The sequence below is a fragment of the Vitis riparia genome, chromosome 17 (assembly GCF_004353265.1).
Source record: "Vitis riparia cultivar Riparia Gloire de Montpellier isolate 1030 chromosome 17, EGFV_Vit.rip_1.0, whole genome shotgun sequence".
NCBI lineage: Eukaryota > Viridiplantae > Streptophyta > Magnoliopsida > Vitales > Vitaceae > Vitis > Vitis riparia.
In genome coordinates this window covers 18,487,115-18,514,273 of record NC_048447.1, presented here as the reverse complement: position 1 = coordinate 18,514,273, position 27,159 = coordinate 18,487,115, and the positions used below count along the sequence as shown (strand labels likewise).

At 38.5% G+C, this 27,159-nt stretch overlaps 1 protein-coding gene across 7 annotated transcripts; it reads right to left on the bottom strand.

The window, feature by feature from the left end:
* Window positions 1-75: 75 nt before the first annotated feature.
* Window positions 76-27,159, bottom strand: LOC117905034 (probable serine/threonine-protein kinase SIS8). Of its 7 annotated transcripts, none has more exons than XM_034817896.1 (15): window positions 26,622-27,154; window positions 25,711-26,520; window positions 23,602-24,039; window positions 19,755-19,858; window positions 18,182-19,407; window positions 17,974-18,014; window positions 16,358-16,426; window positions 15,063-15,163; window positions 14,356-14,434; window positions 14,145-14,243; window positions 13,978-14,046; window positions 11,678-11,800; window positions 9,836-9,885; window positions 9,567-9,743; window positions 76-510 (listed from the first exon to the last, which is right to left on the bottom strand). In XM_034817896.1, exons 2-15 carry the CDS (start codon window positions 26,197-26,199, stop codon window positions 351-353), a joined length of 3,225 nt encoding a protein of 1,074 aa, XP_034673787.1. In that variant the 5' UTR covers window positions 26,200-26,520; window positions 26,622-27,154; the 3' UTR covers window positions 76-350. The 7 variants fall into 7 exon arrangements, with proteins under 7 accessions (XP_034673787.1, XP_034673788.1, XP_034673789.1 ...); XM_034817897.1 differs by having other exon boundaries at window positions 26,657-27,154; XM_034817898.1 differs by having other exon boundaries at window positions 26,747-27,154.

Sequence of the window (27,159 nt, the reverse complement as noted above, 5' to 3'; positions counted from 1 at the left end):
AAGAGCATGTTTTTTCAGTTACAACATCACTTCTTCAAGTCACATTTTATCACCTGAATGCTAGAAAATCAAACAAAAACACAAAATTCAAACCTTGATTACAACAAATGCAAATGAATTTTTACAAACAAATACACATACTCGTGGGCGGCTGCACCACCAACCCACAAATACAAAGAAAAAAAAAGTGAAGAAGAAAAAAGAATCACAATAATCTCAAATTGAAGTATATGTTGGCTCAGGGTCTTCAATCAGTCTTTCTTACATTTGTTCCAAATTACCCAGGACCTGCCTCCACTTCTTGGCATTCCAGTAAGCCAGTATTCAGTTTGGTTCTGAACTTGCCTTTTTTATTCTGCTGGTTCTTCTGCAGCTCGTGATGGTTGAACCCTCTCCTGACCACTGCTTATTGCTGCACTAGGTCTAGGCACTTGTGAACTGGTTATAGGCTTTTGCAATGGTTTCAGAGTAGCCATGATTTCAGCAAATGTAGGCCTCATTTTTGGATTTCTAAAATGTAAAAATGAGTAAGATGTTAGAAAACAGTAAGTTTATATGACTAAGATGTTAGAAACCTATAACTTTATATGCTTAACCATGAATGTAAATACATCCATAAACATACTGTATACACTGCAAGATCAAAATAAACAGAGAAATTTTCCACCACGATGCATTCACTACAAAAGCATGCAAAATATATATGTATACACACACACACATATAGCTGGGATTATTGTTTACAGATCCTTTATGTGTAGGATTTGGGCCTGTGTTTGCAGATTGAACAGAAAAGGACCTGGGTGGCTTGGTGGTACACTTCCAACAGTAGTTCAATGCAACAGATTGATTGGATCTGACAGAAGATTTTCAGGGGCAACAATTCTATAGAGATCAGAATGGAACAAAGAACTAAGATAAACAAAGACTGAACAAGGCCAAGCTGGCTATGCCTTTACTCTGTTATGTAGGATTCAACACTAGCTGAACTAACTTGAGAGGAACTATTCAAACACAGACCAGTCATCCACAAGTTGCTTAATCAAGTTCTAACCAATGTAAACTGGTAGGCAAACACATAGCTTAACCATTGGATTCTGGTGTTTCTGTTTCTCTCAGATTTTTATATAAATCTTTCATCATTTTATCAAAAAAATAAATAAATAAAATATACATAATCCGGCATAATGGATGGTGAACTCAGGTCAAACAGTTTTGATCCAATCTGGGCCCGGCACCAATATGACCTTCAGTTTTCAAAAAACTTCTGCCTGCATGGGCACATAAGGCAAACAATAGTCAAAAGTCTTAGGTTTGTTTAACAGTGTTTGGAAAAAATCAAGTTGGTTCCAACACAGCTCAACTGAATACAGCAATGAAATGTACAACATAACATACTGCACAAGACTACTTTTTTAATAGGCCACAATTATTGTACTTTGGAGCATAAAACTACTATTATTTTGTTTCTGATAAAATAACATTAGACACTAAATGCCGACAAAAGGTAGAAATCAGCAATTGCACCAAAACATGTTGCATGAAGGCATCCACCGCACTTCTCACTAAACCCTAACCCCATTCATAGAGAACTGTTTCCTATACTATTTACCTTGTGTTTGCCTAATACAGGAAAATCTGACTTTAAAACCTAGAATCTTCAGGACCCAGTAATATGCCTTTACATCCTGTTCTTCAAGTCTTCCTCAACCCTATAAGAACTAAGATGTCTAATGCGCCCCATATGCATTATAAACACATACTTAAAATTTGAATTACAGAAGTACCTCTGTTAACATACACAGATGATTTGGTTCCATAAACTGAAATCACTAGTTCCAATGAAATTTGTTGAGATAAATCAAAACAAATATTATCAATTATAATAAAACCATATTTCAGTTGCACAAACTGAAATCAATAGCCAATCCAAATAGTTGCAACTGAAATTGTCAAGATAATCAAAATCAGTGTTATCAATTCTAGACTGGATGTGAATGCATAGTCACAGTTAATAGCAATAAAATTTGAACTTCTATTTTAACATACCAAAATTATTCTGTTAAGTCTCTTTACAAGGCGTTGGAACCGGAAAGACTAGGAGAATTTCCTACAAAAGTTATTTGGAATTTTTTGGTGCCTCCGAGGGTGAGTTTTTTTGCTTGGGAGGCTACGTGGAAAAGGCCTTAACCTTGGATTGTATTCAGAAAAGAGGGTTCTCCTTGGCTAATAGATGTTATTTGTGTCTGGCAGAGGAAGAATCTATTGATCACATTCTCCTGCATTGTGGGTTGGCCAGAAGTTTATGGAGCTTACTTTTTTCCCTCTTTGGGGTTTCGTGGGTGCTCCCCTCTTCAGTTAGAGAGGTGTTATTGGGGTGGTTTGGGCCTTGTGTGGGAAAGGAAAGGAAGAAAGTGTGACTTTCAGCTCCCTTGTACCTTTTTTGGATTGTTTGGAAGGAAAAAAACAGTAGAGTGTTTGAAAATGAAGAGTGTGGGCGTGGATGGTTTGAAAGTGTGGCTTCATGGGTGTAAATCGTTTTTCCTTTGTAATCTGTGGGCGTGGACCAAGGGGTTTTTTGGTTCTAGTCCCCCTTCCGTTGTAGATTTTGTTGATTGATTAGGCCCTGGTTAAAGGTTTTTTTTTCTCTCTCTTTTGTATACCTCCTATATACGTTGGGGTGCTTCCTTGAAGTGCCTCTTTTCTCTTAATATATTTCTCTTTATTCATAAAAAAAAATACCAAAATTATTAGTTAAGATTTGTTGACAAGAAGAATAAGAGCTAGTATGATCTTGTGATCCTCAAGGTTTTGTCATGAAGTGTTAATATCGTTATCTCTGTGCATGTGCTTGTTTTTTTGCGAAGTTTCTAAACAAGCATTAAAAAAACCATTGACTGAAATTCAAATTTTCCATATTTGAACAAAAATAACATTGCTTAATGTTAAAAACCTCATTTAAATGGCAGAAACCCAATTAAAACAGTTTGGTGCTCTAAAAGAGACACTGTGTGACCTTCAGGACAAAGGATACAGGTCTGGGTATGATTTGTACTGGTACAGTCTGCTCGTCTAAAATGGTAAGAAGCAAAGAAAAATTAACTGGTGACAGAAGTAAATGAATCTTATGAATGGAGAGAATAGGTGCTGGAGGTGCTGGAGGGGGTAGGTGCTGTTTTGTGGTGGAATCAAAATCCTTTGAGATTTTGATTAACTCTTCAGGGGGGAAGCTTCGTGGGATCATAATGGAGAGAAGTAAAGGCTTCTCCAATTGGATTAGGTTCGGAGATTATGGGTTACGGAGTTTGCTTGGGGGAGTGGAGGCTTGTTGCAGGGAGGAGAAGTATGGGAAAGTTATCAAAACTTGGGTAGAGGGGGGGAGGAAATTCAGATTAGAATTGCGTGCTAATGAGGCGGGGAGGTACATTCTCTGTTCTGTTCGTGATCTGGAAGCAAAAAGGTTCAGTTTGGTGTTTCCAGAAGGCAGAGGGTTAATTGGGGGATGGGTTTTGCTAGCTGAAAAGCTTCGTTCTTTAGGCATTTATCTGCTAGCTGAATATAAGGTGGGTGTAGGTATGGTAGGAGCAAAGGAAGGAAGGAGAGACGAAGAAACGGAGAAGGGGGAGGAGAATAAGCGTTCCTTTGTTGAAGTAGCAAAGGCAAAGGTGGGAAGAATAGGGGATGCAGTGTGGATTCAGCTAGGGGGCAGAGCATTAAGAGGAAGAGAGGAGCAATTAGGGCGTTGTCTTGTGGGAAGGTGGGAAACAGAGGCTGATCAATGTCCAAATCTAGATTGTTTAAGGTTATGGGGGAGGCGTTTATGGAACTTGAAAGGGGGAGTGAGGTTTTCATATTTGGGAGGCATTTCTTTTCTTGCAAAATTTGAGATAGCAGAAGAAGCAGAAAGAGTGTTGCAAAGAGGAAACTGACGAGTTCAGGACAAACTTTTTCAGTTAGAAAGATGGGGTCCGAAAGCGGGTTGTTTTCGTCATGGAGTTCATTCAAACCTTTGTTGGGTGAGGGCGGTGGGGCTTCCTCTCAATTTTTGGAACCAGGAAGTGTTCAGAAAATTGGGGGACAGCTGTGGAGGGCTGGTGGTTGTGGACAAGGATACAACTAACTTCTCTCAGCTCCAGTGGGCAAGGTTTTTAGTGAAGTCGGATGGAAAGGATTTACCTGGGGCGTTAAATCTAGTGGTGGGCTCTTTGTGTTTCGCTATTCAGCTATGGTGGGAGGTGCCGCCATGGGTGTCAATGACGGTGTCGGCGCAAGGAAGGGAGAGGTCGCAGGGCAAAGACGAAGGGTGCTTGGCTTCACACGTGAGAAGCAGCGTGGGGCCATCACGGGTACAAGAAACCATGGCAGCAGGTGAGGTAGGCAGTGAAGAGCAGGTGGGAGCTGACACTGTGGAGTATGGTCAGGGTATGGCGGGGGGTACTGAAGCAGGTGAGGACGTTGATGGAAAGGGAAAGGGAGCAGCTGAAGAAGTGGGTTTTGTCTCAGAGGGAGTGGGCTTAAGGGGAAAAGGTAGTGGGCCTAATGAATATTGAGTTGAGTCAAGTAAGGGGGGAAGTTTGAAGAAGGGGGGAGCCCAAAGGGGCTGTGGGCAATTTGTGGGTCGGGAGAAGCCCATGGCCCAGGAGGGTTTTGGAGTGGGCCTTAGTCAAGAGGGTTGTTAACCTTCTTTGGGTTTCTTAAAGGAAGGTGGGCTCAAGGGATTGGGTCAGTCTGTTCAAAAGGGTGTGGCCCAGATGGGTCACGATGGTGGCTTTATGAAAGTTAGGGCTCCGGCGATTCAGTCTTCGTGCGAGGAGTCGAGGCTGGTCGAGGCCATCGTCGGCGCTGCGTTGTGGGCTGAAGAAGGAGGAAAGACTGGAGCAGATGAGGCCCTCTTGGAGGAGGTTTCCAGGTACTCGCTTCCCAAAAACTGTTCTCTTCTTAGTTTCGGGGATTGGGGACATCTTTCTTCTTCTTCTTCTTTCTGCGGGGAAAAAAATAAGGATTTTATAGCTGTTCAGGACTTGGTGGCACTCGAGGGGCCATATTTGATGAACGAAGAAGGGAGGGCTGACCCGTTGAGGATCATTGAGGCTGATGGGAGGGAGAGGGAAATTTCTTTCGACATGGAGAAGAATATTAAGGAGAGTAAGGGGGGAGAAATGACGATAGAAGTTATGGGAAGAGTTTCGGAGGAAGATAATAGAAGTGTGCTGAGCTCGTGGATGAATGGTGATTTTATAAATCTTTGTAAGTGTCTGGGTATGCTTACAGAGGGTTTTGAGGGGGAAATTTTATTGTTATTAAGAAGAATGGAAGAGCGAAAGAATTTTAAGGGTGTTGCGGCAGGAAAAAAAAGGAAGATTCAAAAGGTCTCCAAGTTAGAGAAAGAATTGAAAAAACTGGAGTGTTCAATGAATTATTGCGGGATTGGAAAGAGTGCGGGGTTGTTTCAGATTGCTAACTGAAGTTTGGGTTTGTTGGTCCAGTGAGGGGAGAGGGGATTATTAAGGTGGATGTTATGAAATTAAGAGTCTTGTCATGGAATGTTAGAGGGGCTAATGATAGTGAGAAAAGAAAGGTGATTAAGGCGTTGATCAAGGGTCAAAAGGTGGATGTAGTGTGTTTACAAGAGACCAAGATGCAGGAAATGTCAAGGATGATAGTTAGAAGCCTCGGAGTGGGAAGATGTCTGGATTGGAAGGTGTTAAATTTGAGGGGAGCTTCTGGTGGTGTGCTGGTGTTATGGGTTAAAAGGGTGTTGCAATTATTGGAAGCGGAAGTGGCGAATTTTTCAGTGTCCTACAGATTCAAAAATTGTGAGAACAACTTTTGTTGGATATTCTCTGGAGTTTATGGGCCTTCGTTGATGAAAGAGAGGGAAGATTTTTGGGCGGAATTAGGAGCGGTAAGGGGTCTATGGAGTGATCCTTGGTGTGTGGCAGGGGATTTCAATGTTGTGAGATTCCCTGTGGAGAGTAGTAAGGGAGGCAGATTATCCGCTTCAATGAGGAGATTTTCGGAGATTATGGAGGATTTAGAGTTGAGGGACTTGCCTTTGCAAGGAGGCTCCTCCACCTGGAAGAGAGGAGTGAACAATCAATCCCATTCAAGGCTCAATCGGTTTCTGATTTCGAATGAATGGGAGGATCATTTCTCTGGGTCTGTGCAGTATGTCCTTCCTAAGCCGACTTCGGATCATTTTCCAATTCTTCTAGATGGGGGAGGAGTAAGGAGTGGTCCGATGCCATTCAGGTTTGAGAATATGTGGTTGAAGGAAGAAGGGTTCAAAGAAAAAATGCAGGGGTGGTGGGTGGGGCTCAATTTTAGTGGATCTGCAAGCTTTGTGTTGACTTCTAAATTGAAAGCTTTGAAGCCTATGTTGAGAGATTGGAATAAGCTGGAGTTTGGGAAAGTGGAGGTCAATAAGGCTTTGGCTTTGAGTCAAGTGGATTTCTAAGACAAAATGGAGTTATCTTGGCCTCTCTCTGTTCAGGAGGTGGACGCAAGGAGAGGAGCTAAAGAGGATTTTAAGAAGTGGGCTTTGCTGGAAGAGATATCTTGGAGACAAAAATCAAGGGAAGTTTGGTTGAGAGAGGGGGACAGGAATACTAAGTTCTTCCACAGGATGGCTAACGCTCATAGGAGGGGGAACATGTTATCTCGGGTCAAAATAAATGGAGTTTGGTTAACAAAGGAGAATGAGGTTAGAGATGGGGTGGTGAATGAGTTTAAATCTATACTGTCTTCTGCTGGAGGTTGGAGACCTAGCTTAAGGGGATTGTCTTTTGAGAGATTGGAGGTTGTGGATGCAGCCAGTTTGGAGGAGCCATTTTCGGAGTAGGAGGTGTTGGAGGCGCTTAAAGGTTTTTGTAGGGATAAAGCTCCCGGGCCTGATGGTTTTACTATGGCCTTTTGGCAATCATCTTGGGAGTTTGTGAAAGAGGATGTTTTGGGGTTTTTTAGGGATTTCCATAACCATGGCAGGTTCGTTAAAAGTCTTAATGCCACCTTTATTGTTTTGATTCCAAAGAAAGGAGGGGCAGAAGAATTAAGGGACTTCAGGCCTATCAGCTTGGTGGGAGGTCTGTATAAGTGGTTGGCTAAAGTTTTAGCTAATAGATTAAAGAGGGTGGTGGGGAAGGTGGTATCCAAGGCTCAAAATGCTTTCGTGCAAGGAAGGCAAATTCTAGATGTTGTTCTGGTGGCTAATGAGGTTTTAGACTCTGTTTTAAAAAACAAGGAAGAGGTAGTGCTGTGTAAGCTGAACATTGAGAAAGCGTATGACCATGTGGAATGGTCCTTTTTGTTTTCTGTCATGAGTAAGATGGGGTTTGGGGAAAAATGGATTAGATGGATGAAGTGGTGTATCTCCACTTAGCTTCTCCGTTTTAGTGAATGGGTCTTCCTCAGGTTTTTTTCAAAGCTCTAAAGGTTTAAGGCAAGGGGATTCTCTCTCTTCGTACCTTTTTGTGTTGGTGATGGAAGCTTTTAGTAGTCTCCTAAGGAAGGCAGTAGCCGGGGGCTTTGTGTCTGCTTGTAAGGCAAGGAGCAGGGGTGATGAAGGAGTTGATGTGTCACACCTCTTGTTTGCTAATGACACTTTGGTTTTCTGTGGAGCTTCCAAAGTTCAATTGCTGTATTTAAGTTGGATTTTAATGTGATTTGAAGCCATGTCAGGCTTGAGAATTAATCTTGACAAAAGTGAGCTTATTCCGGTGGGTTGTGTGAATAATGTAGAGGAGTTGGCTGCAGCTATTGGTTGTAAGGTTGGAAGTCTCCCAACCACTTATCTGGGCTTGCCTTTAGGTGCGCAATATAGGTCGCTGGCTGTTTGGGACGGTGTGGAGGAGAGAATGAGGAAAAAATTGGCTAGATGGAAGAGCCAATACATATCCAAAGGAGGCAGGATTACTTTGATCTGGAGTACTCTAGCTAATATGCCCATTTACTTTATGTCCATGCTCTCTATGCCTAGAAAAGTCAAACTCAGGTTAGAGCAGATTCAGAGAGAGTTCTTATGGGGAGGTGGGGCTCTTGAGAGGAAGATTCATCTTGTTAGGTGGGAGTTGGTTTGGCTTGAGAAGGATAATGGGGGGTTGGGGGTCAAGAGTCTTTCTATCCTCAATAAGGCTCTTTTATGTAAATGGAGTTGGAGATTTGCTATTGAGAGAGAGGCTTTTTGGAACCAAGTGATTAGGGGAAAATATGGGAAGGAGCAAGGGGGATGGAGTTCAAAGGAAGCAAGGGGGGAGGGGCATGGTGTGGGATTGTGGAAAACTCTTAGGAAAAAATGGGAAGTCGTGAAAAGTATGCTTTTTTTCGTTGTGGGGAATGGGAAAAGGATAAAATTCTGGAAAGACATTTGGTGTGGGGATGAACCCCTTTGTGTTTCTTTTCCTTCTTTATTTGCATTGGCTGTTTCCAAGGATGCTTGGGTTAAGGATGTTTGGAGGTGCAATGAGGGTGGGGGAAGTTGGAGCCCGCTGTTTTCTAGACTGTTTAATGATTGGGAGTTGGAAGAGGTGTGCAGTTTTTTTATGGCCTTAAATAGGAAGCAAATTCAGCAAGGGGTGGATGATAGGGTGATTTGGAGAGAGACTAATTGTGGGAAGTTTTCGGTTAAGTCTCTCTACAAATCATTAGTATCAGGTCATCCAATCTCCTTCCCTTCGTCGGCTATTTGGAAAGTTATGGTGCAGCCTAGAGTGAGTTTTTTTGGGTGGGAAGCAACGTGGGGAAAGGCTCTCACCTTGGATCAGCTTCAAAGGAGAGGTTGGGCTCTAGCGAACAGATGTTACCTTTGTCAAAGACATGAAGAATCAATTGATCACATTCTTCTTCATTGTGATAAGGCAAGAACTCTTTGGGTGCTGCTTTTCTCAATGTTCGGGGTGCAGTGGGTGCTGCCAGCCACGGTTAAGGAGACGCTTTCGGGGTGGAATGGGTCTTTTTTGGGAAAGAAGAGGAAGGGTGTTTGGAAAGCAAGTCCTTTGTGCCTTTTTTGGACGGTTTGGAAGACAAGGAACAAAGTTGCTTTTGAGGAAGAGGAGCTGTCAATCCAAAGACTTAAGGCTTCTTTTGTTTATTTTCTTTGGTTGGAGACGAAGAGGTCTATAAAAGATGGTCCCTCGACCTTAGTTGATTTTGTTGGGTGGGTGGCCTCCCGTTAAAGGTGTGGGTAGGGTGGCTCTTCGTTCCTTGGCATGCTGCTAGGGAGTGTGGGGCGTTTTTCTTTCTTTTTCTTTTCTCCTTCTTGTACTTTTAGCCACTGCTTCGGTGGTTTTTAATACAATCTCTTTATTTATCAAAAAAATTGAGACAAACACATTTCATAAATTATTAAAGATAAACCATCCCCCAAAATATCAAGTTGGCAAACAGTTTCATAATCATAAAAATAAAAGCTACAAATAGGAAGTTGTCGATAAATACTCTAGCTTATGCCACCCATGAACTATACAGATGCAGGATGCTTTTACCACACAATTATGAAATAAACAAAAGTACATTCCATTGGACATGTTCAAAATAGAGTAGATTGAAGGCGAAATAACTTGTGTACTCACGTGTGCCAGCATCTCCTAATAATATCTGCAACAACAGGATCCATATCATCTGGAATGTCAAGACGGCGATGCTGGAATCCAACAGCACCAACAACTTGCATTGGGTTCATTCCTCCCCATGGTTGTTGTAATGTAGAGAGTTCCCATAATATGACCCCAAAGCTGAAAACATCACACCTGCACATACAGCACATACAACCATTTTTCATCAGATGATCATCCAAAATCTTAAAGAAGACGACTGATATACTCTAGGAAAGAGGACATACTTTTCATCTGAAGGCTCATTTCTTAGTACTTCTGGAGCCATCCACTCAGCCTAAACAAGAGTAATATAATATGAATTATTAAAATTTCTGATTGTAATGATTACCTATAAAAGAAGCATCAATGCTACAGGACTATTATTGAGAAAGTAAAGAAATGATTGCAAACAAATGTATAAATAAATACAAAAAATTTGTGAAGGAAATGTAATGTTTGAACACCTTTTTTTTTTAATTCATTTGTGATGAAACAATAGCTATTTGTTTTAATTGTTCCGAAAAGTATTTTGTGTCAATATACATATTGTTAAAGCTATCAATTTGACCCAAAAGCTTGAGCTTTTTAAGTAACTATGGGTCAACAATATATATCAGGCCAAATTGAGATAGCCCTCAAACACCCTGCCATATGAGCAGCCTTCTTTAGGCTTGCATGTGAGCTCAATAAGTTGGAACACTCCACCTTATGAGCAGCATTTTCTTTGTGTTTGCATGTAGGCTCAATAAGTTGGGGCACCCCACCTCATGGGCATCCTTCTTTGAGCTTGCACATGAGTTCAATAAATTGAAGGAAACAAATAAAGGTGAGGTTCAAACTCATGACCATCCATGAGACAAGGCTAACTTAAGCTTTTGGTCACTTGGTAGCTTAAGATGGTATCAAAGCCTTAGTTTATGGAAGGTTGTATGTTTGAATGTCATGGATGTTTACTTCCCTACTCATTTAAGCCCATATGCAAACCCAAAGAAAGCTACTAGTAAGGTGGGTTATTAAGAGACTAGCCAAAGTGTAAATTGACTCATATGTATAGTTAACCCATTACCTAATAGCTTAAGCTTTTAGGTCAAATTGATAGCTAAACACATATGATTCCAAAGAGATAAGTAAAAGTTTGTGAAAATGTGTACCTAATAACATATTACAATTTAATCTCAAATTAACAAACTTCTTCATAAGGAGATTTTGGACAATATATTAATTACTCAGCTCCATATATATACTTCAAAAGTGTATATAGAAGTAAATTCAATGGAATTATAAACCTGATTTCATAGTGATTGCAATAAATATCCTCTTGATTAATGTTGCTATATTATCATTGTTGTATCATATTATCATATTGGTTTCCCTCATAAGTGTCCTAAAAATTTTCAGGCTCACTGGTTATCTCTAAGTTCTGTTTAGGCCATCCCTATGGACTCCAAACATTATAAAGTGCCATTCTGACTTATAATAAGGGAAAATGGTAATTCATCGATCATGGGGTTTCACTATGTTCCAGTCAATTTAGTCCATGGGGTCTCAAGGGATAAAGAGTATGTCTTTTTCCTACTGACTTCACAAAATAACACATTGTATGTCTCTTGGGCTGAAAGCCTGAAACCATCAAATTTGGCATGGAAACAGAGCATGGACAAATGCGAGCCCCTTGCATTTCAACTTGGAACCATTTGCAACATCAAATACTTACCATGACATTGTCACTCTCAGATTGTTCATATACCACTTGATTTATTCTCACATCAACTTTCCATTACCTCTCGCCATGTTTTCTTTTTCAAATTTCTCCATGAGCACCAAGCAATGTACAAACAGTCATGCATACATGTGTTGATAATCTCAAAATTTTCCCACATAGTTCAAACAAAAGCAAACTTTCAGAACCAATTTCTTATTTTCATGCCTCAATATCATTCCTTTTGCATGGGTAGAATCTAAGCAAAGCCCTAAATCTTGAGGATGTTACTGATGCATGATCTTTTTTTCTTTCCCTTCTTTTTTTGGTGATAGACAAACAGAATTCATATATAAAATGCCTAACATTAATGATGCATGAATTTCACCTCAGCTTTAAAGGAAAAGGCATTGAACTTGGCCCCTGAAATGTCAATCCTGAAGAATTCGCCCATCAGAAGGAAAACTCTATGTAAGTTTGCATCTATCTTTTTGTCGTAGATTGCAGTGAACTACTTTGTCAAAGGAGAAACATGGGCATTAAGAGATCTTATCAACTTAATATCTAGAAAGTATGAGGGCATGAAAAGGACAGCTTATCCAATGGGAGGCTCTACAAAATGTAGATCCCAAAGAAGTTAGTCAAGGGGATGTACATGTGTCTGTGTGTGGGGGTGTAATGCTAAATTACTGCACCATCTGTGGATGTTAGCATTATCCTCAATTTCCTTTGGACATAAAATAACCTGTCTTTCTCATTTAAAGATGTCTCCAAACTTATCCTTAAATCTCATCTATGCAAGTTTTTACACCAAAATCCACAAATCAAGTTTCATTTATTACTTTCAAGAACCTACTAGTTCATCTGAGATAGAGATAGATGGACCATAAAATAAAACCAAATAAAAATGCCAATAAAAAATCCCTGAAAATAAAAAAGTATTTGATCAAAGACACACAAGTAGTCATCCATCCAATATATATATTTAAGAGATGCCCTTTCTGAAAAACCAATTTCCCTAACCATCTTGAAAATAGGTTGCCTTCATGCATCTTTGGAACATGTTCTTACTGTAACATTTGGCAGGGAAAAGAGCAGCATACTTAATGGATTGGGGTATTATCATTTGACACAACCAATTTAGGAGATAAACTTCAAATAAAAAATAACATGAAAGAGCAATTTTAGCTACTGAGTTTTATCCCATTTTTCAGAAGACAAAAACAAATTAAAATTAAAACTTACGAATAAAAATGAAAAGCAAGCATGATGGCTAGACACATGATCTATATCTGATTCAAGTAGCAGCATGCTTCCTCACCTTGGCAAAGAAAATCTTAAGCATAAACAAACAGGGACATATCTTGCAGGGTTTCTTAGATCACAGTATATTTTTCAGGGATATTTCAGCATTTTTCCCAAATAAAAAATCATAGAGAAAGAGTGCAACAACTTGATCAAGTTGAAGAAGAGGAAAGGGATTTTCAGGGACATTTCAGTATTTTTCCCAAATAAGAAATTTAGGGGATTGAGAGAGCAATGATAAGGATCCAATTGAAGAAGAAGAAAGGGGCAAACACACTTTCTCGTTCATTGATAATTACTCAAATGTTCCCACTGTTAATAAGAAGGATGTGTCATGCAGAAGAAAACTGGGAATGATGCTAACCCAACATATGCATGGGCTTGGCAAAATCAATGAAGAAAAATGACCCTGCTTAGCTTGAGTCTAGTCTAACTTCGTGAAATGACTAGAGGCAAAGGATAAGTAGGAGTTGGAAATGTTGGAGTGAAATACTACTACTTTTAACAGTAGTTTACTTATTTCATGAGTTGAAAGCAGGAACACAGCCCCTCTTTTTGGACTGAAGGCATGTCTCAGCAAATCAATCCAAGCGCAGAATCTTGCCATCTGGCTAGAGCAACAAATCTATTTAAGGAAAATAGAGGTGTCAGAAAAGTTACCACAAGGATAATTGTCCTGTTTTAGCCAAGTGTTCCTACAAACATTGCTTGTTGACCCTTCAACATCAGCTCTTCCTATCATTTTGAATAAAAAATTACCAAGTGTTGGATTGTCCATCCACCCATAGAGAAAGTGAGTTGGGTTTGAGACAGGTTAGTTCTGTTCTGGTGTTGATAGTATCCACTCACACCATTGGTCATCAAGCTGGTTTGAAATGTCAATGGTAGTAAGCTAATGTGAATTGGATTATAATGAGTGTCACTAAGTCAAAATCCATGCCACACAATTCCTGACTGGGCCTCACAGTCCCCAGCCAATTAGATCTCTCCCACCCCTTCCTCTACAACTCAATTGTCAATCCTTGGTAAGGGCCTCACAGTCCCCAATCAGTTAGATTTCCCAAACCAAAACTAAATCATCACACCCCATCCCCAATCAACCTTGAAACAAGCATGTGCACAAAACACAGACACACATTATCCAGCATAGCATGATTTCCTTCTATCAAACATATGAAACATCCAGTTAGACATAGACAATGCCGAAACCTTATGACAACAAATAAAAAGAGGGGAAAAAATAAAAAAGAAAGAAAAAATGAAGGAAAAAAGCAACAAAAAGAAACATAGTACAGACATGATGTAACAATCAAAAGAAGAATGTATTGTGCTTCATTCATGATGTTGTAGAAAGACATGGGTAAGATGAAAAGTACAGCTTACCGTCCCTGCAGTTGACCTGGAAGAAAGAAAAGTACTATGCTTCATTCGTGATAAGCCAAAGTCGCATACCTGAATAACATGCAGAAAAAATTCACATCACGCTGGATTAGGTTTAGAAGATACATAAAATGTACATGGCATCTTAACAAACAAGACAAAAAGGCTACCTTCAGAACCCAATTCTTATCAACAAGAAGGTTTGGAGACTTCAAATCACGATGAACTATTACTGGAGTGCAATTATGCAAATAATTCATTCCCCGAGCCTGAAAGTTCAATTATTTAAGGGAACACATTATCACTAGGTGGAGTAACCAAGCAATACTAAAAGCTTTCATAATTGATACTGATATTAACAATAAGAATATAGAAGCATACAGCATCAAGGGCCATCCTCAAACGCCTCCTTTCATCTAATTGATTGTTAGGCCGGTGAATTAGTCTATACAAACTACCTCTGCACAAAAATAAATCACTTCAAAATTCCAGGTAAAATAAAGAATAATGCCAAACAAACTGGATTACTTTATGAAAAGCTCTAAGAATTGGGGGTTCTAAGTAAAGATGGCACTATGAAACAATTCAACAAAACATGATGTCATCCTCTTTTGTTAAGGGTGTAAAACAGCATTTAGAGTTGTCATTACCCTCATATGTTCTTTTGCTTTTCATTTTCCTTCCTTTGACATTACAAGTGAGAATGGCGCCCATTCTTTGTTTATGATTTCTAATAGATATATTTGCTTTCATATAAGTCAATGCATGATAAAACATAATCGATTTTCCCCCTTCTTTGGAAGGATGAAAGATCCTTGTCACTAAAATCCTGTAAAGTCATAAACCCCTCTTAGCTAGGAAGTTGGATTCCTGATTACAACAAACTTAACCCAATTGATTTCCACCCTCAATTTTGAGATAATACGGGTCCATAAACCCTTGAGTAATCAGTAAACTTGTACAGGGCCCATAAACTCCTGTGAGATCAATAAACTAGAACAATGAAAGAATATAATGCAATGGCTTTCAGAAAATCATATTTCAGATGTCAAAATAAACATGAAAAGAAGTATATAGAGCCAGCATACCTGGGAAGAAATTCTGTAACAATTGAAAGATTTGGGACACGAGTTACCGCTCCCATGAAGAGAACAACATTGGGATGTCTTAGTCTTTTCATGAGCCGCACCTTGAAAACCAAACCATAAGTGAAATGATAAATTTTTCTAATCCTTCATATGGTCCAAAGTGACATATATAAATCAACATTTATAGGCATGTGGATGTGAAAGTGGACAAAATAGTCATGTGGGTGCAAGAGTGGAAAAAAAAAATTAAAACAAAAAAATTAATAAATAAAAAGAATAAGCATGTGGGTGAAAGATGAAAATGTCAATGCATAAGTGGAAAATAGGATCCATAGATCTTTTGAGTGAAAGAAATAGGATTTGAGACAACTTCTTAAATTGGACTGTTTTCAAAGTAAAGGAAATAGGGTTTAAAAAATTCATGCATTGCACCCTAATTCAGTCCACCTAAAGACATTAGATGTGCACAATTAAATAGAATTTGGGAAAGGAGCATGAGGATGTTAAAAATCATACCCATCAGAGGAAGTCATTAGTCAATAGTGTCGCAGTGCACAGGTCAATAGTGTATTGAAAGGATTTCTGTTTAGCCTTTTTATACTCAAGTACATTATTTTGCTTTCTTCTTATCCTTGTCTTTTTTGCAGAAAATTTTACTTTTATCTAATAGAATGTAAGTGTAGTTTCCAATAAAAAAATTAGTTCCAGTGCACCATCAGCACCTAATTTTAGTGCTTGAATGGGAGGAAAAAAATATACAGTACAATACACTATCAAAAGTCAAAGTTGTTTTGGGCCAAGTACAATGCATGACAAATATATAGTACAAAGCTAGTGGCAGGAGCAACTGCCAACCAGGATAACAGAAGCAAAAATCTATGCATATCAAGGATATGGAGGGGCCTATGTCATCATGGACAGAAACTTAAAAAGTTAATCGGTCTTTCTGAAAAAATGGTAATTGCCATATAAACACAGCATCCACTAACAATAGGAAGAAAAGAAACCAACTAGAGCATACAAACATAACAATAAAGATCAATTAAAACAAACTGAGAAAACAAAAAATAGCCAGCCATCTACAATGACTAACATTGCATAAGCTTTAACAATCATGGGTTCCGATCCTTGCATGTGATACAGCTATTACTGAAAGCATGCTCCCATACAAATCATATAGTCATAATGACAAGCATCACTTAGGTTATGATGTCCTAACTTATTTAGCATTGTTTAAAATGCTATAACACAAATGCAGAGAGAGAGAGAGAGAGAGAGAGAGAGAGGGTATTTACCTCACTTTTGAATTCGTCAAGTGATTCACCAGAAATATCCTGGTCCAGGAACTTCTTAACAGCGACTTCCTAAAAAAATCAAAGAGTGACAATATACTCAAAATAAACACCTTTCAAGAATGGGAAATGTCCACTCATAAATTCACAAACAGAAAATAATAAAAATAAAATAAAATATCCTGAAATATATTTAGTGGATTTTCTAACCAAAATCTTTAACAACTAAGGAACAACCCTAGAACAAGAGCAAAACGTGGCAGATTATTGATGCTCCACTATGCATTTAAGCTATAACAAAATTGGTTATACTTTTGGCCCCAAATATTTAAGCAAGGTCCAAGGGGACAAAAAGAACATGCTCAAATCATTCAAGAACAGATACATTTGATAATTTGAACTAGACAAAATCTATATAAACAGGGAAGTTCAAGTAAAGTGAATTTATAGGATTGAAATAAATAACATCCAAACACCAGGTACTACAACTATGTTAACATAACAACATTTCCCCTTGATTTATAAGAACATCATCTGCTGAATGTATGCCTAAGATTAAGAAAACATTTGAAGTAATAATCCTTTTCTATTTTTTATAACTGCAACTGAACTTAAACCTCCAGATTGGGCTAGAATCAGGCAAGATAATGCTTAACTCTGAGTCTCTGACCTATCAAACAGGGCCATGAGAAATTTTCAGCTGCAGGCATAAAACCAACATCATAAGCAGAGTTTCCAAATTATGCCTCCAAAAATGGTCATAGCCACACACTCAGAACAAACAACAATCGCCATCAATTGGAATTATTAGTATCAGTTTTTTTCAGTCAATTGATTTTATCTTAAGAGCAACACAGGAATAAAAATGAAATACAGCAACCTTTTTCCCTAATACAGAAACCCACTTCCTTGGTACATGTTACCAAACAGATGGAATCTTCAGAATTTTCTTAAAACCTCTTTTTCACTAATAGTTTGGTTGGTTCCAAAGAAAAATGTAGCAAAAGAAATGAAATCAAAATTTAGAAACTTGGATTTTTTAATTATTCAGGAATTGAGGAAGCCCAACCTCCAATCAACTGAGCCCAATGCAACTGTACAAGTCAGTTAAGATACATTATTCATTTTTTCAGAAACCAAGCATCATAAAACACATTATTCAAAATGTTGGTTCTTCTTCCTCATTTCTCTCAACAATCAAATGGATGTCAAGTGCTGCCCATCTTATGATATATTAAGGAAATGTAATATTTTCCTATAGGAAATATTAATGGAGCTTTTGGAAGATCCACTTCGCTATGTCTTCCTGTAATTTGGGTAAAATACTTCATGTGTAGGTCTTCAGATGTTTTCAGGACATGATTATATCTATTTTGACAAAATTTCACATATTTTTTTAGGCTTCCTAAATGTCTGCTAAGTTTCTTCCCGTATCATGTTTCCCAGAGCACAGCGCTTTCTGAACATGCAATTATGCACTGTACAACTGAGCAACACAAATGCACACATAAAATAAAAAGTCCCAGCACTTCGCAGATCTATATAAAAGGACCACAATCATAACAAAGACCTAACATGATAAACAAGGTGAAATGTCAGGGCAGCATGAGGAAACTTACAGTGCCATGCCAGTCCCCACGATATACCTCCCCATACGATCCTGCAACACAAAGATATACCAAAGAAATGAAATAAACCTGAATATGCTAAAACAAGAGGGAATTAGCATAGTATATATAACATGAAGCCTATAAACTCTGTAGCCTATCCAAAAAAAAAAAAAAATGAAGCTCATAAACTCTAAAGATACAACGCAAAGGCCAATACCAAGTCCGATACGCTCACCCAAGGCGATTTCATCCCATGGGATCTCACAGTCTGCAACATCATCAAGTGCCACATCTGATTTTGTGCTATCCGCAGATCTATCCGATGTTCTCTCTCCTTCAGGATTTGTCCCAGAAGCATCATGCTCCCGGTCACCACTACCACGCGGCTCATAACCAGCACCATCTGCATCTCCCCCACTTTGCATGCCATCCATTTGGTTAAAGCACTCAGCAGCAACACTTGGAGAATGAACACCAGTTTCCAAGTTCTCATACTGCTTACCAACAGCTGCAGTTGTTGCTACGACTGCTGCAGCAGCAGTGGCAGCAGCCGCCACAGGAAGTTCAAGGTTTGGGTCAGCAGTTGACTTTGATGCAGCAACAACCATTGAAGATGCAACAACTGCTGCTGCTGCTGCAGCAGCAGCAACAGGAACATTCTTCACATATTTCACAGGAGTCACTTCTGATTGTGATGAAACAGACTGCCCAGTTACTTCTTTAAAATCTAGCAGATTGTTAAACCCTAAACCTTCCACAGGCTTAAGATCTGGCTGTACACAAGGACTTACTCTAGGTTGCATCCCATGATAAGGCAGAGGTGGCAAAAAGCCAATCGGACCAAGGTCATCTTGATCTTTAATTTTCCGGATTACTTGTCTCTTTTCATTTTCATCTTTATCTTCAGTTGGGGACTTGGCCTCAACTATTGACACATCTCTATGCTCGGGATAAATTTCAGTGAATAGGTTTGGAGGAGCAACAACACCACTTTCAAGTAACACATCATGAAGTTTCTGGGCCAACTGTGGATTTTCTTTGGCAGCATCAATCATATATTGTGAAACATCCTTCACTTTCATTCTACGCACCGCTGGAGAGCTTACACCTTCTGTCCAGGAGGGAGATCTTCCATGCATGTACGGATGGCTAGGCCTGCTGGGAAGTGCCCGAAGCAGAGTCTTCTCTGCATTGAAACTATCTTTACTTGGCCTGGGTAGATTTGCACAAGCTGTAAGTTCCCCTCTGTCATCAGATTCATTTCCAACAGCTGACAGATATGGCCTCACAACCCCACTGCTAGAAGAGGCTATATATGAGGAGTCTATCTCTCTAGACAAAGTACTGGCCGAAAAGATAGAATCATCATATTCTATATGTGATCCTGCTGCATCAGATGGAATAAGTGTTCCAGGATCTGCCATTAGATCAACAATGTACTCCCTGAAATTCACATAATCTCTCACCTTAAATAACATATGAATGCTTTGAGACTTCAATAAAGTAATTATACATGTAAGGAGGCATTTTCCTGCTTCAAGATCAATAGTTTTTGAGTAAAACTACCACAAGAAAGACTAATCCAACCAGTTAGAATTAGAATCTGACATAAAACTTTGATAGAGCTCAGCAAATTGGGTTAAAGCATCTCATCGTACAGAGCTGGTAAAGCATCTCATCGTTGAGGGCACATGAATAAATAATGTTCAACGAAAAGCAAATATAGAATTACATTGCAAACAAGCTATCGTGCTTGTACCAAGAAAAGTTTCACTTATAATAGCAATTACCTTCCATCTTCAATCTTCACGAAGTTCATTGCCACATCATCAGAACCTGTATATTGCTGTCCTTTCACTAATCGGCATGGAATGCCCACACTATCAGCCAAAACCTACATATTCATTTAAGACAGATGGCTAATTGACAGAAAAGCTTGAATTGAAAGCCAAAACTCCTAAACAAAAGGACAAAAAGAACAGTAAGAACTAATGAAACAATGCAACATAACTGAAACTCAAGGAATTCCACACATGCATAAAACAACAACTATAAAATTAACAAAACAAGAGCTTACGAAGGAATGCTGCATGCATGAAACTCAAGGAATTACACACAGACACACACACATACATATACCCTAAAACTTAATGTGATAAAGTATTAAATGGTAGAAAACTGCTAACTTTATGGATTGTCTAGACAACAAGCACAGAGGAGCTCCTCACGAGGAATCTGCTCTCCACCAAAGCGATAGATTCTAGAAGCATATTTGCACTGCACCTTAAAGCATTTTACCTCTTCTCAACATTCTCCACCATTCAGTTGCCAGCAAAGGCTAATATGGAGACCAGCAACCACCACAGAACACTCCATCATTACATTCCTATTTGTCCAATTATACATGCCAAGATGACAACTAAGGCTGCATAAACTAAATTAAATTCTCCAGTTCCAAATCAATAGTTCGCTTTCATCTTTTGAATGAGATGGATTTTAAGTATTGAAGAAAGGAGGGAGAATTATCGAAGTCTCTCTTTTCTGCTCCCTCCTAAGGTGCATTCTGGATATTTCTGTGCTTTCTAGGAACCTTATGTTATTTGTTAAGAATCATGAAAAAGGAGGACAACAAAGCAGGACAGATCAAATTGATACCAGCATATTTGTTGAATTGACACCAGTGGAAGATTGGCTTAGCAATAGTGATAGGCCTAAGGCAGACACAAACCACTTCTAACTACCATTTACCTCAAAGTGAAAAAAAACTCTTCCTAACACGAAGAGGAAAGGGCCAGTTGATGTCCATGGCAAATTTATATCTGAAGACAAGGTACCAGAAACTCAGGAAATGGGTAACCTTTTCCATTTGAAGCTAGAATATGTTTTCTTCATAAATATAAGAAATAAGATCATGGAGATCTAGCCTAGGCAAGTAGAGTCTCATCAACAGGCAACTGGACCCTAAGGAGGCAAGCCTCTTCCTTTTCATCTTTGAAGAACAGGTCAAGGGAGTCTTAAAACCAATGTTTTTAGAACAGAACCGATTATTGAACCGAAAAAATTACCGGTTCACAGTTCACTGGTCAAATCGCGATCAAACCGGTGACATAATAAATATACAATTTATATATTATTAAAGTTAAAAATAACTATAAAAAATACAAATAATAATTTATATATTATTTAAAAATCAAAATTTTATTTGAAAATCATAAAATTGGTTTCAAGTAAAAAATTTAGATTAAAATCAGAATTTTAATTTAAAATCAGAAATTTTAAAATAAAAAATTTATTTAAAATATGAGGGACACAATATTTTCAAAAATTTATTTTGATTAATTTAAATTAAAATTACAAATTATAAATCATAAAATTAAAAAAATAATAAATGTAAAATAAAATAAATAAAATAATGGAAATAAATAAAAACAAAAAGTATAAAATAAAAATTAAAAAAAAATCTGAAAGAGGGCGTGAGAGAGTCCTGAGGGGGGGGTGTGTGCAGTGGCAACAGCGGGGAAGGGGGGAGGGGTAGGATTTGGAATGGGGAGAGTCGTCGGCATGTCATGGGGCATGGGGCAGCAACTGGAGCAGCTAGGGAGGCCCGTGGGGGGGGGGTGGGGGACGAAAGAGTAGAGGGGGATTATTTTGAACCGTTCAGTTCATAAAAAACTGGTCAGGTCAGTTCACCGGTCCGACAGCCGGTTCCGACGATTCGAGAGCGGTTCAAAGACTAACCGGCTCAAAGCACCGAACCAGACCAGAATGGTGACCAGCCGGTTCGGTCTGGTTTTTAAAACACTGCTTAAAACAATCTTGAAGATTGAAAAGGCCATGTCTAGGTTGAACTCCAAAAATGCTAAAAACACTAAGGTCAAATCAGCACTGGCTTGAATCTAGCAGTGCTCCACTTAACTCAAAAGGTTCACTCCCGAAGGGGAAAATCATTAAGAGGTCCACAAATGAAACATATGATGCAGTTGCTTGAATATCTAAGCCTTTCTTTCTAGTTCTCTTAATCTACATCATCAAACAAATCTCCATATTTAGCTACGGAACATCATTATGAACATGAAACTGTGACTAAATTTGTATCCTCAAAATTGTACCACACTTTCATCCCAAATTGAGTATTAAACCTCTAATCTGAGTCTTTAGAAGTATTCTAAGCACCTAACACATCCATATCAACCAAGCACTTGAAGAGGTTACAATTCAAGCACCGATTCCTAGAGCACACCCTAGGCAGAGTAAATGACCTTAGAGACCATGTTTTTATTAAGGCAAACTGAAAGAGATTCTGGCATGTGTTTAAAAGTTGCTTTGTTTAATTGAAACTTACCTGTGCAATAATTAGAGTTAAGGAAAGGGAAAAGTGGCCATCAATTGATCCATAGAGCGGATTAGTCAATAGATACTGTCATTTAACTTTAATAGATCAAGACACTTCTCAATCAATTATGAAGAAATTGCACCTCAGTTGATCAAGGGGCATTTCCAATTGATTGAGATTGCAATGTTCCATCCAGATAGAGCTTTTGATTACAAAGCAAATTGATCCAGCATTGTTCCTAAATTGTTTTGAACTCTTATAAAATGAGTTCTAGTCAAACAGGACATGTTTTCCCCATGAATATCAAAACTGAGAGATTGTTCAATATGCCCCTTCTCATGCTTTAAAATAGAAAAAAGACACAGGAAAACATTTTGATAAAATCCAAACCTTTTTCATGTGTTAATTCTTCATTGATTTTTGAAACCCCAAAATCCTTACAACTTGCCCTATATATTCATTGCATGTTTGAATTATAAGAAGTCATTGTTTTTGGTAGAATGCTGAATTCATGCATATCTACTAGAAGGCAAACACAAATGTGGTGGTATGGTGTATGACTAGCAAGCAAAGTGCAAAAACTCATGAAAATCAGGTGCTGTGAACTAATGATTAGATGCAATGGAGAACTGATATTCTTGTGCTCATGACTTAAATTTCTAATGGATTAGATTCATAGAACTTGTGCTATGTTTTTTCATCCCTTGTGATATCCCATATTTGATAAGGGAAAAAGCTACTAGTCCCATATATGCATGGGATTCTCTCAACCAAGTAGACACATTTAAAGTCTTGAGGGCCCATTGAACCCAAAGCGAACAATATCTACATGGGAGGAAGTGACCTGTTACATCCGTCCTTTGGGTTTTCCATGTAAACTGAAACATGTCCCATTGATTTATTTTTCTCAATACATGTTATCTGTGATTGCTTGCTTGATAGATTTTCAGATGCAATCTCAGAGAAATGCATAAATTTGAGCAGATCATAATATCTGCTAATTTATGTTTTACTCAATAACAGTCTGTCCAGTCTAGCAATAGCATTGTCAAAGGTAAAGGACTTCCAATGATTAAAATCACAGAAAATGAATGGAAAAATATGATTAATAATTGCATAATAATAGGATAGTACTTTTATAAAGGAAACTAATACCACCTGACAAATTACTTACATAAGTAGACTTTAGAAGCATTTAATAAAGGTTTTAAATGAGGAAATAGATGGCTCAGCAACATAATTTATTGTAGAGTTCCTAATTAGATTTATCCAAATCTTTTTAAGCTAAAAAGTGGATTAAGTACCTTGAACAACAATGCCCGATGGCGAGCCAATCCAATTGTCAGAGAACCAAGAGGCAAAACCATGCTCCCAAGGGTTGCTTTCAAACTGTAACTGAGACTTTGCCACGCTCTTGACATGTTGACTGGATCCCCAACTGGTCCACCCATATTCGCAGCAACTAAAGCAGCAAGCTTTTGCACCAAATCAGTACCTACAAAAACTGGAGATTCCGACCTTGACTTGACGGCCATGACCAGGGCCTCCTGTTCAAGTTTTAACAGGTTAGCATCAGCAGCTCTATTGACCAAAACTGCTTCCCAGGTGACACAATCTGATAATGGTGTTCCTTGTAGATCAACAAGGGAAGGCATCTTTTGTGAGGTGGACTCCATCAAAATTCCATACAGGTCGTAAAAACCATCCAAGATCTTGTCATCATAGCTAAGAGCATTGTAATTCTGTGAAGCACGGATAAATCTACGATATGAGAAAGGTTAGAAAGGAACAAACATATTGAAAAGTAATTTCATGAAAGAAAAAAAAAAAATTGATATATTGGAATGAATCTAGTAAAATATCAAATCCATCTGAAATTTCTCTAGGAATAGATAACTAAGGCTCTTGGCAAGTTAGGAAATAATATATACTAATTATCAACAGAAGACATCTCCCCATCAGATTTTCTCTTTACAACATATATTATGCTTGACAAAACCTATGAAGAAGGAACCATTGCCTTCTGCTGAAATCCTAGGCCCTAACTGGAGAATTAAGGAAAAAGATCAGACACAATGCAAGATTGGAAATGAAGCAAGATCCCATATTTTCAAGCTCTGTTTCTCTACCATAGTCATAAAATCCTGGTTCTTAAATGAAATATATAAATAAAATCAAAATAATAAACTAACACAAAGATCAAAGAATAAAAGGTTTAGACTGAAAACAAAGTCCACATGATGACATATGAAACTGAGTTGGATGAAGTTAAAGTCACAAACGAAGAGAAAAAATTAAAGTTGTAAGATAAATGCATGTGATTTCCAAAAAAGAAAAAAAGAAATTCAGAAAATGTTATAGAGACTAATTTGCAAAAAGGTTTTAGGTATGAGCATTTGATATCATAGAGAAGCACACAAACATATTAAGTATAAAGTCTACAGAACACACACACACACACGCATATATGATATTCTTCACTCTGGACAGTATCAGTAATAGCATAAGTGAAATCAGCATCAAATACAAATCATCAAATGTATGCAAGAAATAAAATAGATATCGATATGGTGAAGCTTTTCATCTTTAAAACTATAGCTTCACAATTCCCAATGTCTGAAGATGAGATAGCTTTTTGTCACTTTAGTTCTGCATGATTCTCCTATTACCAGAGTTCTGTCCATCCTTTAAACAAGTGCTTGAAGGCTGGGCAGTTTCCCCAATGTATATCTGAACCTAGATCTTCTAAATTTTCGAAAGGTTCAAACCACTAGTCCTGCCTTCCCATTGGTAGAAGAGATGATGCACATCTGTATTGATAAGACTCTCAACTACATTCCTGCTAAAGTTGATGATGATATTGACACCAGCAGCCTGATGTGCCTGTCATTCATCACAGGTGATTCAAAGGTTGAACAACAAGGATCACAGGAGAGGTCAAGGTTGCCCTCTGAGACTGTTTTTCTCAATTTCTTCCAATGTCTCTTTCAACAAAGGTAATTCAAGGGTTTAAGGACAAGGATCACGGGAGTGGTGAAGGGTGAAACTGACTGTTCTAAGCTCCTTTTTCCAATTTCTTGAACCAAAATTTCAGTCCATAAGCATGAATGAAGCTTCATGCTTTATGAAAATTGCTAATTTTATTGCAACATGATATAACCCCCAGAGGGACCAAAATTCGAATTTATTCCCATCAGTGTAAATTTTTATGACAGCAATGTCAGACACATAATGCAGCACATTAGTTGACTCAGTACCACATCAATTATAAACTTGTAAAAATGGGTGAACAATTAAGCAAATGTAGGCCTACAGTCTCTTATAATGTATCATGATTTTGCATATTGAGAAGAGAAATAACAAGTCAACCAAACTCAAATTCATAGACCAGGCAGAAGAAGAGACAAACTTACCCAGTATCGATAAGCAACAATTTCTGCTGGAGTATTTTCCGGAGCACAAGAGCCCAAACTGATCTGCTTAACGGCTTCAATCTGAACAGCTTCAGGATCCTCCCTCGCACTCAACTCCAAGGCCAATTGTATCTGATACTCCTCCTCTATATCCGGATCCCTTGAATTGCTAGACCCTGAGTCACGCCTCACTGCATCTGAAACCACGTCCAAACCGCAACTGCTCATGGAATCAGATGGTTCTGATCTCTCTACTCTTGTGACATTTGAAGATAATGGGGGACTGGGGCTATGTCTATTAGCAACTGAATTCAACCAATTCGAAAGACCCGAAAAGGGTTTATGCTCAGAATTATGATGGGGCCGAGAATGCAAAAGCCTATCTGGGGATGACCCATCATGAGTCTTGCTTCCCCTTGATGAAGTAGACCCTTCAACGTCTTCGGTTTGATTCGACACAATATGGAGCTTCTTCAGAATGTTCTTCATATTGTCTCACTAAGCTAATACAGTATTCAACGCTAAAGGAGTAAAAATCTGGCCATAAACATCTCCATTGTCTTGGACCAAACATGAAATCTCAATCACCAAATCACCACTAAAAGGAAAAGTTCAAAATAACCCGAAAAAGCCCCTTTGCCCAATATCCCCTGCACCCCACAATAGACCCCAAGCCAACCCAACAAATCCAAGCGCCGCAATCACCATTTCAAGCAAAACCCAGTAAAGCCTGCCCAATATCAAGAAGACCCAGATGCCCAGATTGAAAAAGAAAACACCCTCCTTTCTACTATACAACAAACACCCAACCTTGAACACAACAATATGATAGAGTAGGAAGCAAAATAATTAAAATAAAAAACAAACAAAAACATATACAACCAAAAGAAGAAAAAATTGATCCTTTCTACCTTAAACAAGCATATTAATAAGATTAAATCAATACCCAGATTGAGGGAAGTGGATCTTTCATTAGAGATAGAGAGGAAGAACATGTAGAAAGAGTTTTGGGGAAAAAAAAAAAGGGGAAGCTAACCCAAGCACAGCACAGCCAGCAAAGACCAGCAAGTGGGAGTTGGACCTGAAGATGACCCACTTGAGTTGAGGCTCAAAGGATTTCACGGTCCCAGAAAAAGGTTAAATTGGTGGGAAACAGAACCAACTCTTTCTCTCTCTTCTGGGAATCCCAAACTCCCAAGCGTGGCAGGAGTTGGAAATTTGTGGTGAGCTGCACATACATGGAATATTGAATGAACCACTTGGCTGTATCCTATTTTCAACTCCACTTTTGCTATTTCAAGCCACTCTCGATTTTTCATTTTTTTTTTTTTTCTTTTGTTTTGTTGTTGCCTGTTGGTGTTGAATTCAATGCCCTCTTCTCCTCACTTGCACATAACTTCCTAATTTGAACGTATTAAATTTTTCCTCGAGTAGAAGCAATCACCTGTA

Bases quoted from the DNA above. Each gene is read 5' to 3' on its own strand.
- LOC117905034 (XM_034817896.1), bottom strand. From the start codon at position 26,199: ATGAAGAACATTCTGAAGAAGCTCCATATTGTGTCGAATCAAACCGAA. The intron at 24,040-25,710 runs GTAAGTTTGTCT...CGTGCTTCACAG, and splicing joins TTGTTGCTTATCGATACTGG to AATTACAATGCTCTTAGCTA. The intron at 19,408-19,754 runs GTAATTGCTATT...TGTGAATTTCAG, and splicing joins GTGAAGATTGAAGATGGAAG to GGAGTACATTGTTGATCTAA.